At 33.5% G+C, this 19,598-nt stretch overlaps 3 protein-coding genes across 4 annotated transcripts; 2 read left to right on the forward strand and 1 right to left on the reverse strand.

Moving 5' to 3' along the window:
- The first annotated feature begins 3,963 nt into the window (after positions 1 to 3,963).
- Positions 3,964 to 4,835, forward strand: LOC121265560. The gene is made up of 2 exons (XM_041169223.1): positions 3,964 to 4,055; positions 4,130 to 4,835. The coding sequence occupies exons 1-2, from the start codon at positions 4,011 to 4,013 to the stop codon at positions 4,721 to 4,723; spliced, it is 639 nt and encodes a 212-aa protein (XP_041025157.1). The 5' UTR covers positions 3,964 to 4,010; the 3' UTR covers positions 4,724 to 4,835.
- Positions 4,836 to 9,953: 5,118 nt separating this feature from the next.
- On the forward strand, positions 9,954 to 11,207 carry LOC121264755 (cucumber peeling cupredoxin-like). Its single transcript, XM_041168057.1, has 2 exons — positions 9,954 to 10,326; positions 10,660 to 11,207. The coding sequence occupies exons 1-2, from the start codon at positions 10,143 to 10,145 to the stop codon at positions 11,022 to 11,024; spliced, it is 549 nt and encodes a 182-aa protein (XP_041023991.1). The 5' UTR covers positions 9,954 to 10,142; the 3' UTR covers positions 11,025 to 11,207.
- A 405-nt stretch (positions 11,208 to 11,612) lies between these two features.
- Positions 11,613 to 19,036, reverse strand: LOC121264753 (transcription initiation factor IIF subunit alpha-like). 2 transcript variants are annotated; one of them, XM_041168056.1, is made up of 10 exons: positions 18,864 to 19,036; positions 18,539 to 18,737; positions 17,810 to 17,968; positions 17,052 to 17,197; positions 16,364 to 16,734; positions 14,676 to 14,791; positions 13,641 to 13,778; positions 13,013 to 13,216; positions 12,636 to 12,842; positions 11,613 to 12,033 (listed from the first exon to the last, which is right to left on the reverse strand). In XM_041168056.1, the coding sequence occupies exons 2-10, from the start codon at positions 18,707 to 18,709 to the stop codon at positions 11,944 to 11,946; spliced, it is 1,602 nt and encodes a 533-aa protein (XP_041023990.1). In that variant the 5' UTR covers positions 18,710 to 18,737; positions 18,864 to 19,036; the 3' UTR covers positions 11,613 to 11,943. The 2 variants fall into 2 exon arrangements, with proteins under 2 accessions (XP_041023990.1, XP_041023989.1); XM_041168055.1 differs by having other exon boundaries at positions 12,998 to 13,216.
- Between the last annotated feature and the right edge of the window lie 562 nt (positions 19,037 to 19,598).

The raw sequence follows: 19,598 nt of genomic DNA on the forward strand, positions 1-19,598 counted from the left end.
AACTCCTTATTGTTTTGAGTAATGATGTTGATCTTTCCGATTTTCGTTATGGTTTTATCATCTCATCCTTTCTTGTTGTGATATTAAATAATTAAATAATTAAAAAATTATTTATTATATTTTATATTTTATTTATAAATTTATTATTTAATATCACATTATATAATGATAAAAAAAATAATGATAAATATATTTTTTCTATTATTTTATATTCAATAGTATAAAATTTTAGATTTTCTTTTAATTTTATTTTTGGTGTCATCCTCAAATTGGACTTGTACCTACAGGGAACATGTAATTGCAAATTTAGAAGGTAAATTAATTTTCTAATCTAAAAAATGTTAGACTGGACGATACATGGGAGAATTTTGGATAAATTTTACGTATTATTTTAAAAAATATAGATAAATTTAAAATTTACATAAAAAAAATTATTTTTTATTGACATATTTTAAAAAAATATACAGAATTTACACACTCTGAGAGTATTTAATATTAGTTGTTTTACATCTTCAAATTATCGATGATTTATACTTAAAATTATGATTCTTTTCATTTTTTGTATCAATCTAGTCATTGAACTTAGACAAGAAAGGCGAACAAAAATGAAGAAAATAATACATTCTTCACATTGTAACGACAACAACACGTCATGATGGGGAGAAACTGCAAATTAATCGTGCCAGTTTATAATTAAATGGATCTAACTTTAATCGGTTCTTTTTGGCAATTGTACTCTCTCGTTTATTTATATAAATCATATTATCTCATCATTATAATTTTTTAAAATTTTTATATAAAAATATAATAAATAATTTTAAATTTTAAAATTTTAAAATAAAAAATATTAAAATTTAATATATTTTATTCAACTTTTAATTTTTATCTCATCTCATCTTATCTCATCAGTATAATCAATAAGTGAATTCAGATTCCAAATATTGTTTAAGTCCACCACGCTATCTTTCTGACGTTATATTTTAGATGCCTAGATGGTTCACTTTGATCTCTGCAACATATTATTATAATAAGAAAAATAATTTATATAAATTCTAAATAGATAAGTTTCATATAAATTATTATAAAAAAGTTGACCCAATCTAAAAATATTGTAAATAAAAATTATTTTTTATTAGTAAGACTTATTTTATATAAAAAACTTATATCAAATATTTCTATTTAAAATTTATATCTAACATTTTTATAAGAAAAAAAAAATCTGACTTTTAAAAATCAGAACCCAATTATATCAAAACTGAGATCTAATCAATTAGCAATTCCGGTACCCATTATTCAAACTTGCAATCCAATCAAGCATTAATTTCCATCACAGAGCAAACATGATAAAGCTGATACGGGTATACCATGCAACACGTCTCAATCAAGTAGTCTCTACATATGCAATGTTCCTTTCTTTCTTCTTTTGCATGTGGGCAGAGTATATGAACTATTCAATTTCCATAAACTATATAGTTTATGCCAATTTTATTAGGAATAATTACTAAAATCCGGTGCAGATGAGATGGAAAGAACCAAAAATCGATGAGTAGCTAGAACTCTTGTTTTGATTTGGAGTATGATAGATGTCAATATGCTACTATATTTTTTAATTTATATTACTCATTTTACCTTCTTGATGTGGCATTATAATATGATGATATGTGACTTATTAAATTAATTTAAAAAATATATATATTCAAAACAAAATGTCATTCGAAAATGTAAAAAGAAGAGGACTAAAATTTTAGATTCTCTCTAATATTTTATGTTTATATTTTTAAATTTTTTTGTTAATTTTATAATAAATCACCTGACATCACATTGTCATATCATATCAAAAGATAAAATGAATAATATAAATTAAAGAATATAATAACATTTCTCATTCATGATATATGAGAAGATATACAGCTATAATATTCGATCTTGACAGAAGGAATATTGAATAGGATGCAATAAGGGCAAGCTAGCAAGAAAGGTGATAAATGGAGCCAAAAGTGATATAGGCAAGCAGGTCGAAGAGAAAATGGCCGGGATCGAGCCGAGTGGATTGCTGGACCATGATCAAAGGTTGTTTAATTGGTGTTAATTATAGCGTTTGATTATAACGCTAAATCAGGTGATCGACATAAAATGAGTATTTGTAACGAATCATTTGATATGAAAATGATTATATGTAAAGAGAATACCTTCATTTTGATAGAAATAATCATTTTGACAAAAAATAAATTACAACAAATAAATAATTTTTTTGTAGGATGAACGGAAAAGAAGATAAACAAGTAAAATGAACTATAAGATATTAATATTGATACGTGGAAATTCCTCTAACAGCAATATTGAAAACTTCTGAAACTTTCATTATATGTATATTATACATATATATTGCAAAACTTAAGAAATTAAAACGGTAGTTAAATTTACGTTATAATCAACAGTCAGTGATTATCTTTATATGAATTATTCGTAGTTACATATCTTCATAATTCCATTTCTTGCAGTATCAACATCGTTGGTACTCCGCCGCAAGCCTGCGCGGAAACTGCCAAGGCCTAGAAGTTCGACACCAAAGAATTTTTTCTTGACAGCCACCATTTAATATGCATTAATCCGATATATATTCGAGCGCCGAAAGATTAATCTTGCCTAAGTGGATGTTATAAGCATAACGTCTAATTTCCTTCAACTATCTATATATATATATATACACACACACACACAAGACAGCAAAGATCGATTCTGAAGAACTGTATCCTTCAGAAGCCAGAATGCACCAATTATATATACACAGAATATTTTCCTTATTTAGTTCCATGATTATGGAGAATGAATTTGTCTCATCCATTTGTTGATATGCTTATCTATTATTTTGACGAAAAATGATGGACTTAGTGCTATATAACAATTGGATAATAATAGGTTTATAACTACTCCCCTGTCACCCATTTTTACTCTATTTTTTTTAATTTCGTTTATTTAATGGTTAAAAAATGATTATCAGCAAAGTTATATATTTTTTAAATTTTTTTAATGATTAAAGATGTTAAAAAAAATTTAATAAAAAAATAAAAAATTTAAATACACTATAAAATAATAAGACGATGGCAAGAGAGTAAAATAATAAAATAATAAGCCTATTAGTTTACAACTATCTAATAAAATAATATTATTTAAATTAAATAGTATTATTTAAATTACTGTAAATTTAATAAAAATATTATTATATTTAAAATTATTTATAAATTATGAATAGGTGGTAAGCCTATAAATACTCCATTTTGACTGACTATACTCCATTGGTTTCATCGCCATGTACTGCGTACTGTCCACCTTCTGATTTAGCAAAGCATTCCTAGGAAGCCGAGAAATTGCGTCGTTTTTATATATGGCAGGTGGGATATATTATATTTATGAATTTTAAATGAAAAATAAATAAATATAAACAGTTATGTTGAAAGGATAATAAGAAAAATATTTTAATTATAAAAGAGATTTTATAAAAATAATAAATATATAAATTCACATAATTTAATATGATATATTAAATTATAAAATTATTTTTAAATTAATATCAACTCGTAGATTTAATTTTATGAAATTTATTTATAGTTACACCAGTTATCTAAAAACAAATGGAGAAGAATAAATTAAAAGCGTTCATTAAAGTAATTACTTAAAAATAGCTCTAATTAATTCCCGGGAGGTTTAGCATTTAGTACAATAGAGTAGTATTACACTTACCAAAAAAAATCTCGAATTTACTTCCTGAACAGCATATTTTTTTCTTTTATTTTTATATATTTTTTTAATCATCATAAATATTTTTAAAACAATAAAAAAATTTATAATATTATTAAAAAATACTTTCTTAATCACTAAATAAAAAATTAAAAAAAAAAAAAAAAAAAAAAAAAAAAAAAAAAAACCTCATCAAGGACACTTTTTCGGAAGGTTTAGCAATTTAAAGTACAATAATATAATGATAAGAACCAAGCTATCTTTGTGTTCGCATGCATCATCATGAACATCGATCCTCTAGGCCCCTCCGTCTAAAGGTTCCTTAGAATAACCGCCTCGAAAACTCTTATTCAATCTATTTCTCATCTTGCTCTTTCGATTCTCTTTACAGGTGGTTTCAACAATGGGAGCAAATCTCACCAGTTGCTTGCATTCTAATTCAGAGCGAGAGGTGAAATCAGCCAGCTCCAACGACAGCGCCCATGAAAGCAACAACAGCACTAAAGGGTCATCAATCATCAAACTGCTGAAACCGGAGTGCTGGAAGACACAGAAGGTGATGAAGAAGAGACAGTCTCCTCACCAACCAGATCATAAGAGCATGATCACAAAGGTCGGAAAGTTGACTTTAGAAGACTTGCTGATCATGGCTTCTCCGGGCAGGGCAGATCGTTTCAGCGGAGGTCATGAACTGTATGTATTCAGTCCTGCTAATTATAAAAGGGTACACCCATCTTCAAGTACTGGATCAGTCGATACAGCTTTATCCTCTAAAGCAAAAGACAGCTTCTGTTTGAAGAGATCAAGGGTGCTGCACATGAGTACTGGTAAAGCAGCTGAAGGAGAATCAGAATCTTCTTTGATTATAAGCACAAACCAAAGTGGGAAGTTGAAAAAGAAGGTCCGTTTTAGATTGCCCGAGGAGGGTGACATTATCGTATTTCAGTCTCCAGAAAGTCATGACGATCGAGAATATTGTTCGTGATCACGATGTCCTCCGTTAATTCGACTTTGAAACAAGCTGTTTTGTTTCATGCATGCATGTTGTTATAAATTAATGGGTTTTCTAGCTGGAAAATGATATATCTATGTTTGTTAATTTATTCCGTTTCAAAGGTAAAATTTCTCTGCCATTTTCTTCACTTCAGATTATTTCGGAGACGTAGTTAATTATTATAATCTGGTGATCATCTTAAAACGTTAATTAGTTAATAATTCTTTTTTAAATAAAATTTGCAAAACGATAACTAAGCAAAAAAAAAAAAATCAGAAATTATTATGTGAAAATTACTAATTAAGGTGATAATTAACTGGCCATAATAATGGAACAACCAACACCGCCCCAACAAAATAATTTTGTAGCATGAATTTGTCAAGCCGTACTAATGAAAAACCATCCTATTAATGCCACCGCTTAATAATTTCTTCGATAAACAACTCATGTAGATGCCAGTATTTATCTTTGAGTTCTTTACTCTTTTATCCTCTCTTTGATTGCTTGCTTTAGTAAAGATCAGATATGATGGGTCTGGAGTCGAGCTTGGCGTAATTTCATAGATCGACTTTCATGCTAGCTAGATTGAGAAGAATTCGAGCGTCCCATCAATCCAACGAGCTGGGAGAGGCTAGCAGCCAGATGGCCACTGAGTTTGTTTATTTTACACCCACCAATAATCACATTACACGTATAGATTCTAACAAAATATTGAATAGGAGCATGGCAGAAGATTCAATTAATTTCATCCTCTCCCCGATCTCCCCCCAACCCATCTCTTTTCACCTCTCTCTCTTACACTAAAATACTGTCTCTCCATCGAAGGCTGAGTCCAAGTCTCACTCTCTCTCACTCTCTCTCTCTCTCTCCTCCGAATCTCGCACCCCCCCCTCTCTGTCTCTCTAACTAAAATTTCTCTCTCTTGTTTTGATATTTTGATAGCTAAGGAGAAATGCTTGACTTGAGATTGTAGAAAAAGAAGAGAGATGAGAGATCGATTGAACGGGAAAGGAGGGGAGGGGGCCCGGGGGGGGATGCGGGCCGGGGAGAGATCAGCAGAGAGAGAGGGAGAACGAAGGGACAAAGGATAGAAGAAATACACTCTACAGTAATACAAGTAAATTCCCTACGTGTCTATTTCTTATTGAAGGTCGTAAAATGCAAAATGACACGTCCAGTTTGAAGCTTTACTCATCCAACAATGCTCCAAAAAAAGAGATGTTGTGCGAATGAAGTAGTGCTCCATTTGCAATTCTATAGAGTTCTAATATGTGCACGGATACTCACAAAATCGATAAAATCACTGGTCATTTGAGTATCCGTTTTCATTTTTTATCTCATGAAGCATAAATTATCATATGGACATGGTATACGACCCTTCAGATATTGTTTATATGAAGAAAAATTCTATTATGAAATTGGTGTGCAAGCAAATCTAGTAAAATATGACATAATTTGATTTAAAAAATAAATTTTAAAATTTAAATTTTATAAATTAAATCATACTATTTAAATAATATGAATGATGCACTCTATACATGAATAACTTTAGAATACATCAAAAATTTTATGTATAAATAGTAAAATGGCTCTTTAGATTAGACGTTCATGTCCAACAAATCGTGTCGACCTAGCATTCCTCCTCGTAAAAATTGGGGCGGCTTGTGAGATTAATGTACTCAATAAAAACTCCATGAATTGGCGGGGGGGGGGGGGGGGGGGGGGGGGGGGGGGGGGGGGGTGGGGGGGGGGGGGGGGGGGGGGGTGGGGAGGATGGGTGTCCTACGCATACGAAACAAAGTGAACGGGATTAAATGGAGGATCGTATTTTAAAATTTGAGATAAGATAAGAGGACAATGCCCAGTAAGTAAAAAAAAAAAAAGGTAAGGTGAGCTGGTCACCATCACATCGTATATCCTTCATGATTAAAGGCAGGCGAAAGCTTCTCAAATTAAAGGCAGCCCCAAGACGACAAAAGATGGTACGTACTGTGGCTTGAAAACCATGCATGCATGCGCATGACAGATCAACGACTTCATGATCTAAAATTGACTAGGGAAAGAGCGGGCCGGCTCTCTTTCTTCAACCGGGATTTGTTTTTACTAGCTAGAATGGCGGAGTTACATATTATCAGCATGCAGGTTGCTGCCACGTACCGAAAAAGACTGTAGTTACAACCTCTTCCAACCCTAAGTTACTGACCAAATCTCTCAACCAAATTGCTTTAATGAGTTAAAGTCACGCTCTTGTACTACTTACAGTTCTTCGATGAAGGAATTAGTACAACCAATTATGGCTAATGCTTGATTGCTTTCTGTTCTTTTCCCAAGTTGTTTTAAAATTCTTACGGCTTCAAATCTCAATCAAATTTGGCCGACAAACTCGATCCAGGGTTAACCCACCCGTACATGCAGCCATCTACTCACAAGGGGACAAGAAAGTAAACAACGAATGTTGGGTGAGAAACTAATTCCCCCGCAAAGTTGTTGTTTCCTCAAATCAATGGAGACAAAGGTAAGAGTACCTTCAATTGATTAAGCTAAATTCATCACATATTTAACTATTAAATTTCAAAATATCATCACAATAAATTAACTAAAATCTAAATATTTAGACTTTAACTACACTAAAATCATTTTCAAATTTATTAGTTACTGTAGATATACTAAATATATGTTTTATCATTTATTTCTCTCTCTACTTTTATATCTACTTTCAAGTTAAACGAGAGTAATATTACCAGGTGATATTTGGGGACACGGTTTCAAGTAAATTAATTATTTGGGGGGCACGGTTTTAAGTAAATGAACTACTTCAAAGTAAATGTTTATATTTTCTAAGTAACTATTAATGCACGGCTTTATTTATTTATAAAAAAAAAACTATTAATGCATGGCTCATGTGTTGGGGGGCCTTGCATGGTACCAGACCTTCTATTTTTTGTTTAGAATATGATTACTAATTAACATAATTTAATTAGAATATGATTATTAATTAATATATAATTGGTAAAATATTATAAAATTAAATAAATTAATAATTAAAAAATTAAATATTTTTTAATTATTAATTATTCATTATTATATAATGAATAAATGAAAAATCCGATGTGGGTATTTGACGTGAATAGTCAAAGTCAAATCATTTCACATTCATCAAAAGTGTCATTTAGCTTTGGTTAATCCATTGAGGAATTAGAGCATCCTCAATGGATTTAGCTAAAATACCTCTCCCTTTTAAATGTAAATTGAAAAAATATAATTACTAATTAATATATAATATTATGAATAATAAAATATGATAAAATAAAATAAATTCATAATTAAAAAATTAAAATATTTTTGAAATTATTAATTACTCATTATTATATAAGGAATAAATGGATAATTTAATGTGGAGATTTGATGTGAATAGCCAAAGCCAAATTCATCTTATTTTATTTTATTGTCATATAATGAAAAAATTACTATTTTAATGGGAAAACTTATGTGAATGGAATAGTCAAAAGTTAAATTCATCTTATATTCATAAAAAATATACTTTAACTTTAGTTAATCCATTGAGACTACCGTTAGAAAATTGCCTACAAATAATGGGAGCTAAGAATTGGAACATGAATAAAGATGCATGCAGGTAGTGATCTATGTATATGGACTTGTAAATTCACATGGTATGCATGTCCGACTTGTATGATTGAAGTCATGTACATGCGTTGTACGTGAGAGATACGAGTATGGTTAATTAGGGACAATATCTCTAAAATAAAAGAGATATAGATATACGAAGTAAGTTTAATTTATAACGTTTATATATATAATTAACCATGATATGAGTATTTCAAACAGCTTAGGTTTTTAATAAATTTTAAAAATTCATTTAACGTATATGAAAAATATTATTTACTTTCTTTTTAATTAAGTCCTAAAATTGTTGTCTTTTAAGGGATCTTTATATGAAAAATAGTATTAATGCTCCCATCTTATATCACAATATATCTAGTTGGTAGCCATGCATGAGTAAACCACAAAAAAATATGCACAATTGCATTTGTTTTTAGATGTGCATGATCTGATCTTGAAGTTCCTCTCAAGCGACTGAGAACTAGACACATTAATGAATCTATACAAAATTTATTGAAGGGAAATAAAACGGGCTCCCGGTTGATTTTCCCGATTGCCTTTTGTGTTTTTTTTAGTATTTTTTTGATTTAATAATTAAGAAAATATTTTTTAATAATATTGTGAATTTTATTCTTTTTTAAAAATATTTAAAAGTGTTAAAAAATAATGTAAAAAAAACAAAAAATCTTTAAATTTTTTTTTCACATCATTTTTTTATCACTTTTAAATATTTAAAAAAAATAAAAAAAATCACAATATTATTAAACAATATTTTCTTAATCATTAAGTAAAATAAAAAAAAAAAAAAAAAAAAAAAAAAGAAGTCAAGAAAAAAAAAGGGGAGTCCAAAATGGATTCCCTAGTGAACTCATGTCGTAAAAGGAAAAAAAAAAAAACTATTTGATTTTAAGACTCAAAATTCAAGCAAGAATTTGATTAGATTTTAATTCCTTACTCTTAAGCTATGTTTGGTTAGTGTGATTTCAAACTATCTTACTTATTCATAAATTATTTATTATTTTTTTATTACAATTCATTACTTTTTCTTACTATCCAACTTTAACTGCACAGTCAAAACGCAGCAAAGTTACACTTCTACACTATCTTAACCAGAAAAATAGGGATTCATGATGACTGGTGGTAGGTTCAAGAGAGACTCTTATATGCGGGGCGGGGGACCCCGCCCCGGCATGGGCGGAGCGGGTTAGCCCGCCCGCCCATGCGGAGGTGGGGCGGAAGCCGGGCGGGGCAGCGGGGGCGGGGCCCCGCTGCCCACCCCTACTTTTTCGTTCAAACGAAATCGAATAGGGGGCGGCTACAATGCCGCCCCATTTTGATGCCCAGCGTAAATTTTTTTTTTTTTTTCATATTTTTTTAATATATTTAAATATATTTAAAAAATAAAAAAAATTCACCAATATATTTAAAATCACTTCTTTAACTACAAAGTAAAAAAAAAAAAAAAAATTTTGACTAGTGGTCAAATGAAGGTATTAAATTAGAAAGGTAAAGTAGATTTTCTCAAATAATAAATTAAAGAGTGTATGTGTGCAGGCATACAGCCAACGAATGCTCTAAGGAGCGGTTGAAATGAATACGCGTGTGGGCTCACACTCATCAGTCTTTTCTTCACGTAGGTTTGGGAAAGGAAGCTGCCTGGAAACCGTACGTTCCATATAGTTAGCTAGTTGAAAGTGCATCCTCTGCTTTTCCCCTTGCTCACTTCCCTCACTCACGAGTTTTAAAAGCTAAGAGAGAGTGAACGCTGTTTTGGGTGGTAGGTGTGTTAATGGCTGCGTTAATGAAGATGGTGGATGTTGCTCTGGTTCTCCTGATCTCCCTGAGCCAGCTTGGAGGGAACTGGGTCGAAGCCCAAGTGCACCATGTGGTCGGAGGCGACCGCGGCTGGGACCCATCTTCCGACGTCTCTTCTTGGTCCTCCGCAAGAAACTTCAGGGTCGGAGATAAAATCTGTGAGCTCTCTCTATCCCTCTCTTAAGCTTAATTAGGAACTAAATCACATGCATGCATGGCTGGTAACTAAGCAAAGGGAGGACTCCAACGAAAAAGGACTTGCTAATCTTCATGAGTTATCTGTTCTACTGTCATTTAATTCTTACACTTGTTCCTATGAAACATCTAAAGCTAAACACTCTCTTGATTTAGTAAACTGATTTCTTTTTCATGCTTTCTTTGTTTTATGGGCTTTCGCAGCCGCAAAATATAAGCTTTGATTTGATTACTTATTTCTTGCATCCATGAGCGTACGTGTTTCATTTCTACAAATGGACGTTGTGAATGGGCAGGGTTCACGTACTCTTCATCACGGGAAAGCATCGCTGAGCTGAAGAGCAAGGAGGAATTCGAGCTGTGCGATGTAAGCAACCCTATCAGAATGTACACGGACGGCTTGGATAGCATCTCACTGGAAGAGAAAGGGATCCACTACTTCGCGAGCAGTAACCCTGAGAGCTGCAAGAACGGGCTGAAGTTACACGTTGAGGTGCTGCCTCAGGGAGAACCCGAAATCCCAAAAGTAGCCACATCGATGGGCTCCGTTCTAGACGTAGCTGATGGGCCCGCAATCCCTTCTAGCTCAGCCCATCTTGTTGGAAGCTTTATCCTCTTGGCCTTTGGATTTCTTTGCTGCTATGCTGTTGTAGGTGTTTGAAGGTGGACTTTGGTAAAATTTGAAAATGGAAAAGAAACGACTCTTTGTCGTTTTGGTATGTTTAAATTTAAAAATTAGGACTACTTGGGAGTTTCTATCTACAATCAGTTTGGATCTTGCTTATTATTATGGATTAAAAGGAAATTATAAAAACTTTGAGCTTTCAGAGCTTGCAATTGTTGTCAATGTCTTGAATCTTGCAAAATATTACGGAATAAACCATAATCTCTTGTTTAGGTAGGACATCTCTCTTCTATATCATCGCTTGTGGGTGTACGGTGTACCCAAAACATATATTGGATACATATTTGATCCAATCAAAGTCAATTCAGAAAAGTATGTTGGAATGAGTATTGCTACATCTACAAAAGAATTACACAAAAACAATCCTACAAACTAGTGTTTTCATCTAAATCCGTTAAATCTACTTTACAATAAAAATAACTTTATAATCTAACGAATCACATCAAGCCACATCAGTTTGTGAGATTGCTTTTGTGTAATCCATTTTTTACTAGAGTATTTCCCTATTGGGAATGAGTACAGAGGGAAAAAAGAACAGTTATTCTTGAGATTGAATTCGCTTAATTCAGATCAAAAAGAGAATTGATCCATTCTCCATGGAGTAACGGGAAGAAATGGTACAGAAATAAATATACAGGATGCGATTAGTGCCCAGTCACCGCAGAATAATACAGTTACACAGTAAATGCATAGACAGTAGAATTCATCAATCGGAAGAAAGAAACCCATGCTTATCATCCATAACCATAAAGTGACACAGCTCTTAGTCGGAAATACAAAACAAACTCTTTCTAATACCACCTTTTAGGGTGGGGAAGAGTTACTGGAAATGAGATCGTTGGATTAAGCGGGTGGACACCAACTGCAAATGAAAAGCAGATGTACTGGGATCCAATCATCGCTCTCTCAAAACAACATAATTAGATCCATTTGTCCTCTGTATCTTGGAAATTTTTCTCAGGATGTCTGCAAAAGCTTTCTTGTCCTGCACCCATAAGCAGAAACAATAAATAACACATCACACAATCCATAAACGAATATTTGTATAAGGGATCAAGCATGATTAAAGTGAGATGCCATAACTACCACATCATTCAGAAAATAATAGCTATAGTGACATAACATTGATTTTGAATTGAATTTATTAATCTGCGGGCATGACAAAATGTACAGTGATGTCAAAATGTCGACCATTCCATATTTTTGGTACTTGTGTAATGTGTGCATATGTGTGTGCGCAAAATGTCTGGTCACTAATTGTGCTGAATTCAGGACAAAAAGAGTCTAAAAAATATGGTACATGTAACAATACTATTAAACAAGAGGTGCAGTGGCTTGTGTGCTCATTTTCCACCCGCTGCAACTTCTAACACATTTTTTTTTTCAAAAAAAGAGGCAACTAAGTTGACTGGGCTGATCATAGAACCATCCATGCGTTCGTGATCGGGAAATCTGAACATTTGAAACAGCCCAAGATTGGTTTAACTTGTTATGGCTAAAGGATGTTACCCAGACCAGGAAAAAAGCAGGTTATGATTGCTTGATTGCAGTGTTCAGTTCAAGTCTTAAGACACTGAAATAATATACCTCTGGGGATCTTAGTCTTGCTTTAAAATTAGCAACAAGATCCTGTGTTGTCACGGGTGTCTTCTGTATTAAAACAGCTCTGATTTCTTCTTCAGTGACAGGCCCAGCAGATGATGTTGGCCCAGTTTTTGATGGTGGTGTAGCTTTTGAAGGCACACTGCTTTTAGGAGGAGGCACAGTTTCTTCTTTTAAAGAAGGTTTTAATTCCTAATCAAGAAAACAAAAGTCAAATTAAAATGACAAAAGAATTCAATTAAAACATTATCATCTTTAGGAGCCTTAAAATACCTTAAGAGGATAAATGCATCATATAGAAGAAAAACTTAGGTAAAATAAAAGGCATTCATCAAATATAGTCGTACATTTTCTGTTTTCACCTTCTTTGGAGGTGCAGCATTAGACACTTTCGCATCGTCGCCATTTAATTTTCTCTTCGCCTTTGCAGACTTAGAGGCAGATGCGGTTCCCCGAGCAGGTCCAGAAGGCATCGTTTTTACAGGACTGTTTTCAGCAGGTTCCTCTTTAGGTGCATCCTTCTGCTTTGGAGCCAGCACAGGAGTAACACCAATCTCATCATCCATCTGAAACCAATACAAAAGCTCCATCAATGGAGAGGAAAACAAGTGCAAGCAAGCAAATTTAGAATACATTTTACATTGCTCGGACATCGAGGACACCTAGAAAAAGTGCACGCAGTTTAGATAAACAGTCTTCTCTTTTTATTTATTTATTTTTTTTGGGGGGGGGGGGGGGGGGGGGGGGGGGGGTTAAAGGCCGTATATGGCAACTCTTCTGAATCTCCATGCACAAAACTAAACCAATGACTTCACCATTGGTATAAAAAGGGGAAAAATGCCTCCCCATAATTCAACAAAATGCACTAAATGGAGGATCGTGAAAAGTTAAATAAGACCATTGCCATAGTTTCACATTATCTCCTATAAAGTATTAATAATGTACCCAAGGTGTTAATGTTGCGAGTACTAGAATTAAGCATCAACTTACATCTTCCTCATCATCATCATCATCCTCTGCATCTGAATCGTTAAGCCCACCAGTTCGCCCAAGCAGCTTCTTCAACTCTTTTCCAGATTTGCTCAGTCCACCCTCCTCTCCATTATCTTCATCCTCATCATCTTCATCCTGCAAGAACAGGCAAAAAAATTATTTTCTTGGCATTTTTTAATGTCCAAAAAGGAGGGATTTTGTTGATTCAGGATTTAGACTTGGTCCAAAAATAAACAGACAGATCTAACATCAGACAATTTTTTTTTTTTTATAAGTAAATGATTGTATTAATAATGATAGGCATAGCCCGAGTATACAAGATGATATACAAGAGATACGCCTATCTAGGAAGCAATGGAAACAAGAAAGTCATGAAAATCAAGGCCATTAAAGTCTACAGCTAGGGCCCATAGGAATAAAGTTCAAAAAAAGAAAGATCTAAGTTCCTCTATTGAGCGTTCCTTGTCTTTAAACGTCCAGTCCTTGTGCTCCTGCCACAAACACCACATAATGCAGATAGGAACCATCTTCTACACCACTTTGATTTGGAGGATACCTCCTAGAGTCTTCCAACATCAGACAATATTTTAAAAGAGATGCATCCTTTGTTAGTTCAGGATTTAGACTTTGTTAAGTTATAGATCCATCCATAACTGATAGTTTTAATTGTCTTAATGTCTTCTTTTACAAGTAAGATAAGCTTATGATCAGGAAAAGGAGACAAAGGCATATCTTTTTTTGATAAGTATTTCACTTATCAAGGTACACACGGAGTCTACTTCAGATAAACCTAATGACAGAAAAAACAGAGATAAAAATTAAAAAAAAAAAAAAAACCCTTAAAAATCCTGGAAGCAAAAGCTAGGAAGGCATAGGCGGGCTGCCATCCAATAGCAGAGTGATTAAAAAATAACGCCTTCTAAAATAAATAGTTTTCCAGACCATGTCTGTGTATCGTAGTACATCTTCAGTAACAATAATTTCCCAGAAGGGTTAACCCAATAAGGAAGTCACAAGAGTGTCCAGACAGACCTGCTTAATTTCTGGAGGAGCAGGAACTTCAGGGGCCAATTCTTCCCTTTCTTCAGGATCATTACCAACAGCTTCATCATCATCCGTGAATATTTCTTCATGCTCCCAATCATCACCTGGTACATTCAAGAGGGAACAGATCCACGATAAGCATGGATATGACTAATAGAGGAAGTCATCAGGTATATCATTAATATGACAGGAACATTCTTAACACAAACAGTTGCATAACATAGACACTATGTTAAAAACCATATAGTAATGCCTTTCCTTCATTCCACATTCAAATTGAATTTACAAGGGCTAGAAATAGGATAAAATTAGTGCAGTACAAAAAAGCAACCAACCAAAGACGTGCAATTTTTTCAAGAATAGAAGTCCGATGAGATAAATAATATGAACTGTAAAAGTGTGAAAATACATTCAACAGATCACTGATAACTGACAAAGATAAGCCACAATAATTTATTCTTAAATAAAATTTGTTGCTCAGATCTCTATCTAGAGCTGTATCTTTTTCCTCAACTTTGATAAGTAATACCACGTAGATAGGAGGTGTACACTGTCCTTTCAAGAAACTACAAACATAAATCTAACCAAGTATAAAATCCAAAACAGATTCACGTTAAACACCTCCCAAAGCAGACCTCAGGAAATTGGATCAAAGGGAGCTTCGATTATGCTTTATAACATTTTTTTTATGATGGGAGAACCACCCCACGGCAGGGTCCTTAGGATTCACCCATGGAACCTAAACCCCTAGGGAGACTAGCACAACAACCCACCACCATGGCCTCCTACTTAAATTGCAGTTTTGATCCCAGGGGTAATCGAACCTGTAACATTGGGCTCATGCACACAAGTTTGCCCTTACCACTTGGGCTACCCACGGGTAGGTATGCTTTATAACATTAAAAGTACAATTAACCCTCTCGCACCAAATCACCGCATAAAGGAGCAACCACCCTCCAAAGTCCAAGCTGCAACCCCCTTGAAAAGATTCCTTTCCAACAAGCATACGCCTTGCTCACAGTCCTAGGCATCCGCCACTGCATCCATAAAGAGATAATGTGAGCCCAACTCCCACACCATTATACAATCTAGAAGGAGATGGTCAACTGCTTTTTCACTCTTCTTGCACATGCAGGGCCCATCCACAGCTATCTCACCCCTCTGCTTAAGGATGTTGACCGTCAAGATTTCTCCCAAGGCAGTTGTGCAACAGAAAAATGCCACTTTCCATTATTCCTTTTTTATAGGTAAAAGATTTTCTTAGTATTAAGTAACAAGGCATTGTCCTAGTACATGGGACATATACAAGAGAATCAGAAAACATACATACCATCTAAAGTCATATCTTGAAATCATAGACAGCAACAAATACTCAGAAATCAAGTGGCATAATAAAACATATGGCTAATAGAGATACACTTCAAGAAAGTGACACATAACAATTCCCTCAGCATCATTTAATGTTTAACAGGAATGAAGACTCTAACAACTCCACTCATTTATGTTAGATTTTCCTGGAGGATCGAACCAAACTGATCTGAATGGTATTTTTGTGTATTTTGGCATGGAATTACGTCACTTAAGGTGTCCCAACAAAAAATTGACCAGAAATGAGGAAAATAATCCATGGAGCTTCTTTAGATGAAAAACAGGGTATAGTAAGGAAAAATACTTACCCTTCTCAATATCATCATCATCTAAATCAAGATCACCACCTCTCGGACCTTCCTCGTCATCATCACCACCTCTTTTGTTGAGTCCCAATCTATTCTTCCTTGCGACCTCTTCCTCTTCATCCTCCTCCCCTTTATCTGAAACATTACCTTCTTCATCATCACCAGTCATCTTTTTACGTGCCCTACCACCAGCCACACCACTATCTTTGTCATCAGGCCTCTCCACTCCACCAAATGCAGCAGATCCATTATTTGCAGCTTTCATCATCCATCTTTCATATCCATCAGCAGTCCTTTTCCGGTTATTCATCTTTTCTTCTGCTTCCTCCAGTGTAAGTTGCTTATATTGTGCAACTTTGTTAAAGTTATACCTAAAGATTGGATGGGTCAAACCACCATTACAAAAAAAAAAAAAAAAAAAAAAAAAAAAAAAAAAAAAAAAAAAAAAAAAAAAAAGAAAAGAAAAAAAGAGTAACATTTAAGTTCACATTAAAATACCAACTTTCTGACATATGGAACGCGATGCTCTATACTGAATGATTTAAGTATACATTTTCAACTAATATATCAACAGAAAAACAAAACAAAAAAAAACAAGATTTTTTAACAATCACCCTTAAAAAAGGTAAAACAAAAACAATTCTATTCATATTGACAAGAACTCTTGTATACATTGGGTTGAACATACCAAGAACCAGCAGGAATAGCAGCAAACTCCTTTCCTTGCATCATTAGTAGGTAGTAAGTAGCGGATGGTGCACCTTCCATCTGACCTTGGAACTGAAATTGCCCAGTTTCATCCTCCAATAACCATGGTTTATTCTTGTACTTCTCCTACATGATGCAATAACAAATTAATAAGAATGAGTGAGTGAGAAGCCAATGAGATGCGAGAGAGGTAGCATTTTGATCTGTCTATTAAACAGGAGCAAGGAAACTTCATGTGGTATCTGTTTTGCAATCAAGGTCTGGATGCAATTTGAGAATGGCACATTTTTCCTCCAATTATCACACAATGCTATGTTACTTATGTTACTAGCCATACTAGATGCAAATTGGCATTTCTCTCATTTCAGATAATGGTGCAATTAAGGGCAAAATGAAAAAAAAAAAAAAAAAAAAGGCTTACACATGGCTCATCTCACTTAAAACACTGAACTTTTAACATATGCAACACTCCGCCATCAGTTAAAACCAAATAATAGACCAAAACCAGCTTTTTATAATGGAATGAGAGATTGATGTATATTGTTTCAGCTTTTATACCATGAAGAATTAAACTAGACTAGACTGGGCACAACCAAAACAGCAAAATTGTTACTGTCCAACTATTATAATTCTAAGAAGTCCAATTCCCAATATGAGGTGCTGGGAATTCCCAATAGTACAAATGCAAAGGGTAGAGAAGAGCAAAAAATGCCCAATAGGTCAGGATGAACTCAGTACCCGCAAAGCATCAGTAAGTTGCCGGCCTTGTAGACCTTCTTTTTGGAGAGACCATTTATTTTCCGCACTTCTCTTCTTCGAAAAATTTGGCAACCCAGACACAAATCTACCAATAAAGTAATTCTTGTCGCTGCTAGAACTTGCACGAACATTATACTCCTATAATGAAAATAAGTAGAAGAGCACATAAGCCTTCAGATTACAACAAAAATACATGTAATCTATAAGGTACTCGAAATCAGTAAAGGAAAAAAATTGGCAACACCACCAATATGTGCTTGTCTACATGTAACTATATTACTGTTAAAAAGTATAGATACATTAAACGCTAAAAACTTAGTAGGTTCAAATATAGCACGAGTCTCTTAACCTATTGGTCTGTCCTTATACCCACCCTTTCATAACTTAAACAAGAACTTGGGCAAGTTCTTCACAGAGTAAAAGTTAATATCGTATAAAATCAAAGCACTCACACGGCAAAAGAAAAAACTTCCTCACTAGCATCAAAACTCAAAATTCTGTTTCAGAGAGCAAAACCTAATCATAATTGAATCATAGAAATTACGAACTTTCTTTTTGCCAATAGTAACAGCTTACATTGAACATTATAATGTAAGGAAAAAAACGCATGTAGACACTAAACAACAAAACCTATAGTTTGTGTGTGTGTGTGTGTGTGTGTGTGTGTGTGCAGTGTATCAGAGAGAGAGAGAGAGAGAGAGAGAGAACTCGAATCAAACGCGTGACTGTCGCGCCACAGTCGTAGCATTTTTCATGGTTCTCGGCCTTGGTTTTGCCACAGCTCAAGCACAGAGTCATGTGCTTGCAATTACTCCCGTACAAGTCCGTGGTCGATCCACACCCACTACACGACGGCTTCAACAGCAGATCGAACGACATGCTTCCTCCTTCAAAACGACAACGACAACTTGTTTTCCAGTGAAACAAACAGAAATTCAGAGATGATCAGACACTAAGAAAGAGGAGAGCATGAATGAATTATCAATAACCTAGCGTACGATCAACAATCAATTCAACCAAGAAATTTCATTACCTTCTGATCGATTGATATGAGAATTCAAGGAGGGTTTTAATTTTGGTGATAACGGAATTTAATTGGCTTTGATTACTGAGAGTTGATTTTGGTATATGATTCGGTTCGCTTAAGAGAGCTCGTTCATGTCGACGGAGAATAGCCTGCGCAAGTGGGAGGAGAAGTATAATCGAAAGAAAATGTTATTCCGTCGATATATATCATCCATGTCAATAAAATTTAATTTAAAAAATTCAAATTTTAAAATTTATCATTTATCATTTAAATTAAATTATATCACATAAATAATTTTAAATTTTAAATTTTAAATTTATTATTTAAATTAAATTATATCATATAAATACTTTATTAAATATATTTTACAGAATATAATTTTTCATTTTATACAAATTTTTCCTAAAAAGAATTCAAGCCTTTAAAAAAAATAACTATTCACAAAATTATTTAATTTATTATTTAAAGATACTTATAAAGGACTTGCATGTCTTGAATTCAAATCTAATGTTACGGATGTCATATATTTTTCAATGCATATTTTTTTTTTTCACTCTCATGGTAACAAACTTGTGTATCCTTTCCAACACGTGCGTGATATTTTTTCATTGATATAGTAGAAATCTTATATATTATATTTTTACTCTACTCTTATTCTATCTAAATAGAAAAACGCTACTATGTTGTCTCAATTATAAGCTCACTTTGTTTCATTGACGTGGTGTGGTACCACGTGATTTA

This window comes from Juglans microcarpa x Juglans regia, chromosome 5D (assembly GCF_004785595.1).
Source record: "Juglans microcarpa x Juglans regia isolate MS1-56 chromosome 5D, Jm3101_v1.0, whole genome shotgun sequence".
Lineage (NCBI taxonomy): Eukaryota > Viridiplantae > Streptophyta > Magnoliopsida > Fagales > Juglandaceae > Juglans > Juglans microcarpa x Juglans regia.